The following is a 7,159-nucleotide window of genomic DNA, read 5'->3' on the forward strand; positions in this document are numbered from 1 at the left end:
AATGATAGCTTTCATTTTATCGTAACGAACGCGACCGTGATAATTTGCTAGCTCGCATGCTACAACACTTCCGAAATATTCATTGCATCGAATTTCAATATTAGTATTGTTGTTACAAGTCAACCCTGGTTCAGTCATGGTACCAATTTCTTTATATTTAGTAATTGTTGGTCTTCCGTCAGTCATGGTGTTTACATCCTTTTTGTTGCGAATATGTCCATTTTTGGGAGTAAGGTACATCTTGTAGTTCTGTAAATATATCTTGCGATGAGTTCGGTGAGCTTGATGCGTTCGCGATGTATTCTGAAAGCAAATAATGATCAACAATTATTTAAAGTCGTATAAAGTGGCTATAACTTTTAATAAATGTCATTTTTATTAAAAAAAAAACAATTAGGCGAAAAAACCAAAAATATACTAACGTAACGTAACGACAACGTCGGCAAATATTTTCATCTTCTAAATTCTGTGCTTCGTGTAGGTAAAAGTGTATAACCCAAATTAACTATTCTATGCGGACGAAGTCGCAGGCAAAAGCTAGTATTTAATAAACAATAAGTTCAAAACATTTACTGTCTCCAAATTAAAATCTAAACTTCTTAGAATTGTAGACAGATTCCTGTAACGTTTTAAACATCTGGAGTTGAAATGTTATCAGCCTATTTGTAAAACAATAGATGCGTCAGCAGTCAGCACGGCTTGTTTATTGTGTTATTAGCGATAATATATAACAGTGCAAATAATGTTTTCAAACACAATCGTCGGTTTTTTAAGAATCTTTTTGTTCCTTAATTCTTTTGTGTAAAATTGATGCGGTTAATTACTTGCGGTGCTGCTTCAAAAACCTTATGAAATACGTTAATATTGACAATATAATGTGCTATCTATAGGTACCTGCATATCATAAAGTAGGTACCAGGTACCGACCGAATGATTTACAATTTAACACTAATCCACTACGTCACAATAAGTGCACTAAAAGTTTTAAGACAAGATAAGAGAAATATGTTATCGGCTCACCTCCTACTTTTGGGCGTTTTTGTGAGGGTGGGCTATCTGCTTGCGTCGCATCATCATCATATTCCACTGTTTCTTGCACATATTTTGTTTTCCCTAAAAAATCATAAATAAGTAACCAAAGGTTGAAATTCACTGATCAAATTACGATAAATACTTACCTTGGAATCTACTAACTGCCATAATTTAACTTTCAAAAGCACAAACACTGCTAAAAACAAAATATCTCTTCAGTAACTCGAGAAAGACTGATCAATAAACACGGTTGAAGCCGAAATAACGCTTTCTTTGATTTTACCTCTTAACAGTGCCGGTGAACACGCCTAGCGTGCTACGTAATTCCATCCTGCAGTGCCGCGAGCACACCTAGCATGTTTGCGTTTTTTATAGAGCGGCATCGCTGGGAAGTATTAGAAAATCGTGGTGGCATTGAATGTGTTAACTTGTTATGCAACGCCGTCTATTGATGAGATACGGAACGGTATCTTTTTGTGATAGAGACCTAATTTAAAACCGGTTTCAGCTATTCGTCACTAGATGTCGTTCGTATACAATAATTACAAATAAAACAATGGTTTTTTAGAACAACATATTTTTAGAGTTCCGTACCCAAAGGGCAAAAACGGGACCCTGTTACTAAGACTTCGCTGTCTGTCTGTCCGTCCGTCCATATGTCTGTCAGTCTGTCACCAGGCTGTATCTCGAACCGCGATAGCTAGACAGTTGAAATGTTCAGAAATTGTAATGCCGCTAAAATTACAAATGCTTAAAATCAGCAACAGGTAAACGCTTAAAATATTTTAAATTGTTGTACTGGTCGTCGATACATCACTACTAACAAATATAACATAAAAAAATATGGACACGAATCGAATACGTAAAAGTGAACAAACGCAGCCACTATTGTTATACCTACAATATCGAATGATTACAGTTAAAGTAAATATTATGAAGTCTTTTAGGAATTCATAATTGTTTGGCTCATTATGCCAAAGCCAACAACGTAATAATAAAAATGCTTGGAGGATTAAACTCTTAGTCATATTCTCATGGGACCAAAGGTATTATAAACCTAATACTTAAATAATAATAGCCTACTAAATAGTAGTATAATATAAATGTAATAAATAGCATTTCGAACAAAGTATTTGAAATGAAACTGATTGATTAAGCCTGTTATATCATTCTCTGTCTGGAGCTTAATCCGCTATGCTGCTCTACTGCAGGCTTTCGAATACTCTATCATGAATAACTATCGCTATCAGGTATCTATAGAAACACGCGGGACAAACAGCTTTTAGTACTTCTATAGGTTCGATGGGTAGACCCAGAAAATCGAATATATTGTATAAATGCAAATATCTGCCATGACAAGGAATCAAAGTCGCAACCTTTACTGTCAAAGTAACTTCTCGACCCACAACATCATTACTTTTTTCACTGTGTTTCATCAAATATGATATGAAATGAATAAATAAAAAGTGATTTATAACAGTTGTACTATTTTCTATTTTCAGTATGTAAATATATAATCTGTGTGACAGTAAAGAATATAGCCACCTCTCTCTTCACGTGGGTGTCGTAAGAGGCGAATAATAAGGCATAACATAACAAAGTTTCACTACCACCTTGGAACTTAAAAAGCCGACCGATGGCGAAATAACCATCCAACTGCTGGCTTTGAAATACACAAACCGAAGACGGGCAGCAGCGTCTTCGGTGCAACAAAGCCAGCCCTGCGGTCACCAACCCGCCTGCCCAGCGTGGTGACTATGGGCAAAACACATGAGTTCACGCCATTTTAGGCGCAAACTTGTGGAAGCCTATGTCCAGCAGTGCACTGCGATAGGCTGAAGTGATGATGATGTGAAATAGATAACCTATGTATTTGTATATATAAAAATGATTCGTTAAATATGTTGCTAGCATCTTCGGTGCAATAAAGCTAGCCGTGCGGTCACCAACGCGCCTGCCGCCACGACTTCACGCCATTTTTGGCGCGAACTTGAGGAGGCCTATGTCCAGGAGTGGACTGCAATAGGCTGAAGTAAGATATATTGATAATCGCTTAACTCGAGAACGCCTTGACAAATTGTAATCGGTTTTTCTTTTTAAGTTTTAATCTTTTGTAGAACGTTCATACGGAATGAAAATTTAAAAAAAAATTAAAATTTATAATTATTTGTACACGTTTCACAGTCGCAACACAAGGCAACGCATGTTGGATAGTTAGAAATAAGTACAAAACACATGTGACTAAAAACTGTACAAATGGAGAGGGATCCTAAGGGTGATTGGACACTCACATTTTCGATAATTCGTTCGTAGCAACAGCTGTCACTATATCGTTACTAATAAAGGGTAAGTGTTTACAAATGTGCAGAACAAATGCGTATTGTTTACAGTCAAGCAACAATACGCGTTGCTACAAGCGATCTATAAGAGTATATATGAATTAATCGCTAGTAATCTATATATATCCTATAAAAATGATTTGCTTAAATGTATGTAAATAAATAAATAAATTTAGGGGTACGAAGTTCGTTTAGTCAATCCGTCATTTAGATTTTGATAAGTATCTTTTTTTTTTTCATTTAAATGTGAAATACTGTGAAATTACTATTTTACAAGATTTTTATAATAAAGGTTGCCTGGAAGAGACCGCTATATAAGCGATAAGGCCGCATTTGCATACTTCTTTTTTTGTACTAGAATATGATACTTGATTATTACTTATTCGTTCTAAATTATGCAGATGTAAGCTATCCTAATTTGACCGAGGACCAACTTAATAAGCCTGAGCGACTACAAAATATTGCTATCCGGTTCATATTTTGCCTCCGCAAATTCGACCCATATTTCCGAATTTCGCTTCGTCAAAGACGGGCAGCAGCGTCTTCGGTGTAACAAAGCCTGTCCTGCGGTCACCAACCCGCCTGTCCAGCGTGGTGATTATGGGCAAAACACATGAGTTCACGCCGATTTTGGCGTGAACTTGGGGAGGCCTATGTCCAGCAGTGTACTGCGAGAGGCTGAAGTGAAAAAGATCTATCTTGTCAATAATTAGTTTTTCTTCAAAGTCGATTTAACCTTACAGTAATTGATAGTTCTCACTACAAACCTTTATTTCTCGGAGTTAAAAACAATTGTTTCAGTAATGATTTTTTGCTAACGAAATAAAAACAATAGAGAATTTTTGACAACGGTCTTTCCGCGCTTCACGAATTGACTCCCTTTTTTAATATCCCAGATAAGGGGCAAAGGAATATTGACATACAGCCACGTGCCGCCTTATCTGTCACCCCAAGCAGCTGTGGTCATAACAGAGTTTATTGTAAACTAACAGATGCCCGCTACTTCCTATTTAGGCAAATATCGATGTAAATTGTTTGAAGTTCAGACAAATAACTCTTTATATTATTTAAAAAAATTCGTACCTATGTGTATCAAATGTCATATGAATCTATTAACATTTTTCCTCTGTGGGCGTACATCCGTTATCAAAGACATATAGATATAAGTGTATATTAGGAATGCACGGTTAGAAATTAGAAAAGCTAAGGAAATTTGTGTTTAATAGCAATAAAATGCTTAAAAACATTAAAAAAAATAATGCATACTAAAATACGTATAGGTATTTCATTATTGTAAGTTCTATATGGTTAAAAAAACAAAAGTTATTCCTACATAGTTCATAAATAAAACCAAAGAAATATTTTCATGTTGTGTTTTATTTTTTGTTTCTGTTTGAATAGAAATTAATTTATCCAGTTGTTTTTGACAAAAGTAAAATACGTTTAACTTTCAGTAACAATTTTACAAATTGTTTACAGTAACAGAAGTAGTGGAATGTTGCTGACACAGTTAATTTTGATCTTTGACACTTTATGTGCGTTCTGATTGATACATTTTGCATATTTTTATGATTTATTAAAATCTACTTTAAACAAATCTCATAAAAATTCTCATTCAATATTTTACATATTTATTCAAATTATTATATATTTATTTGAATTTTTAATGACAGCTGCGGGACTTATATTTATAAGACATTAAAATTCCGATGCTCAAATCAAAGGATACAATATCTATCTTTGTTATGGTGTATTTTTCATTGAAAACAGGTACTAAATGTATTACCTTTATAAAACAAGTTAAATAACAGATAGACGAATTATTTTGTGTTTAAAAAACCGATTTAATGTAAACGCATTTTATATTATAATCGCAAGTACTCCATATCAACAGTGTTTACTGTACACCATAAACGCTAATATTTACAAAGAATACACAACTTAATCTAAATAAAATATACAATTCTCGCTTAAAATTACTGACTTGATTTGTAATAATAAATATAAAGTAATGTATTAAAGCCAAAATACACAATTTATTATATTATCTTCGTGTTATATTTCTTTTCATCTTAATACTGGATTTGGGGAATGGTTAACACAGGCATAGATATCATCCTTGCTAGGAATTACACACCAACCCGAATTCACATTTGATTAAGGAACAACTGTTGAATAAATACCGTACGACAAACGATTCGATTACCGATAAATTAAAATGTACCGATCTTAACCTACCGATTTTCGAATAAATAAATCTTTTATATCCAATATTATTGTCACCTTTGTACTCAAAATCGCGTAGGCTTTTAGGACGGTATGTACGACGATGTCGTATTAATTATTGTATGTTCACGGCTCGTCTTTCTTTTTTCTTAATTTGCCTTCGGTGTGTATTGTTTGCGTGACCTTATCCACCGCTTCCGTGAGGTCCGCCTCCGGTTCGATTGCCGCCGAAAGCGCTGCAATGTACGCGCACGCTATCCGAAGTACGGACAGCTTCGACAGTTTCTGATTGTGACTGTATGAGGGTATGGACTTCCGGAGCGTGTCGAAGGCCGCGCTTATAGTGTGAACTCGCGTCCTTTCCCTGGCGTTTGCTTCTATTCGCCTTTCTCTCGTCATATTTTTATAATTCCGCTGTTCTCTTGGCTTCGATTTCTCAGCGAAAGACTCAACGACTCCGGGGTGAGGCGGTACTCGAGGAGGGCCAAGCCTCGTCTCCAGCACCAGGGTAGGAACGGGCGGCGGGGGAGGATCCAACGGCCGCCGCCTCTGCCTTAAAAGACTAGTTTCACTCGTTTTCTTGACTAACGATAAAGGTTCCTGTTGCGGTTCTTCAGCGTACGACCAGGGTCTGAACGGACTAGTGGGTGTATCGCGCTCGGGGCTCGCTAGGTCTTCCCTGGAGTCCAGACGTATGCGTTTCTTTGGAGGCCCGAGACGAGTCGGCGTGCATTCTCTTTTGAGTCGCGAGTCTGCCTCGACGAGTCTGACGCCGGAGTCGTCGGAATGTGCGGGACCAGAGCAAGAGTCGTCATCTTCTCCACCTGATACGAAACCTGCGTCGCGCTCCAGTATCCGATCTAAAACAAAGGAGAGAAACATTTAATGACTTTCCATTTATTTAGCTCTAAAAATTAAAATTATTTGTTGCAAATAAATAAACTTTAATTTTAATAATGAAGGCCGTGTGAAAGTACGGCAAATATTCGCATATCGGTTCATTTCATCTGTGCATCAGCAACGGAAGCTTAACAAAAGACAGCAACCAGACGCACAAACGACACCGCTCGTTAGAGGACACAGACACGACCTGCCTATAGAATGTGATGATACTGTGGCTATGAGAGTCACGATTTTAATATAATATTTTTAATGTTATTCATATTTAACTTGTTTTATGTAACATATTTTATTTCTTTCCTTTTTTTATTAAAATACCAAACCTTTAAAATATTACCATTTATTTAAATACCAAAAATGCTTTTAAAAATACGATTTTCAAAATTGGGCCATCCAAGTATTATTTTGTAGTACTAAACAGTAATTAATCGTTTAATTTTTTTTTCAAAAGATTTGTTTTTTCAAACTACGCAGACAAAAGAACGACAAAACTAAAAGAATGTCTTCAATCCTAAAGTAAACATTTCATTGATAACCATTCAGTTACCAATTATAACATTATAATAGTTTAGTCATCTGTATTAATACCTCTGTTTCAAACCTTATGAAACCATCCTAAAGAATTCGTAGATTCTAAATAGTGTGTATTGTGATTTTGAGAG

At 35.7% G+C, this 7,159-nt stretch overlaps 2 protein-coding genes across 2 annotated transcripts in view; both read right to left on the reverse strand.

The window, feature by feature from the left end:
- The window catches only part of LOC123660304 (meiotic nuclear division protein 1 homolog), a 14,245-nt gene extending 9,926 nt beyond the window's left edge, over positions 1-4,319 (reverse strand). The window contains exon 1 of the mRNA XM_045595406.1: positions 4,139-4,319. The gene's annotated coding sequence lies outside the window, so the exon portion shown is untranslated. The remainder of the gene's footprint in view (positions 1-4,138) is intronic.
- Positions 4,320-4,730: 411 nt separating this feature from the next.
- LOC123660181 (protein atonal homolog 8) lies at positions 4,731-6,479 on the reverse strand. Its single transcript, XM_045595282.1, has one exon. It carries the CDS (start codon positions 6,477-6,479, stop codon positions 5,724-5,726), a length of 756 nt encoding a protein of 251 aa, XP_045451238.1. The 3' UTR covers positions 4,731-5,723.
- Between the last annotated feature and the right edge of the window lie 680 nt (positions 6,480-7,159).

Source organism: Melitaea cinxia, chromosome 15 (assembly GCF_905220565.1).
Source record: "Melitaea cinxia chromosome 15, ilMelCinx1.1, whole genome shotgun sequence".
In the NCBI taxonomy this organism is placed as follows: domain Eukaryota; kingdom Metazoa; phylum Arthropoda; class Insecta; order Lepidoptera; family Nymphalidae; genus Melitaea; species Melitaea cinxia.

What these genes read in the sequence shown, in the direction of transcription:
- LOC123660181 (XM_045595282.1), bottom strand. Translation starts at nt 6,479, where the DNA reads ATGTTTCTCTCCTTTGTTTTAGATCGGATACTGGAGCGCGACGCAGGT.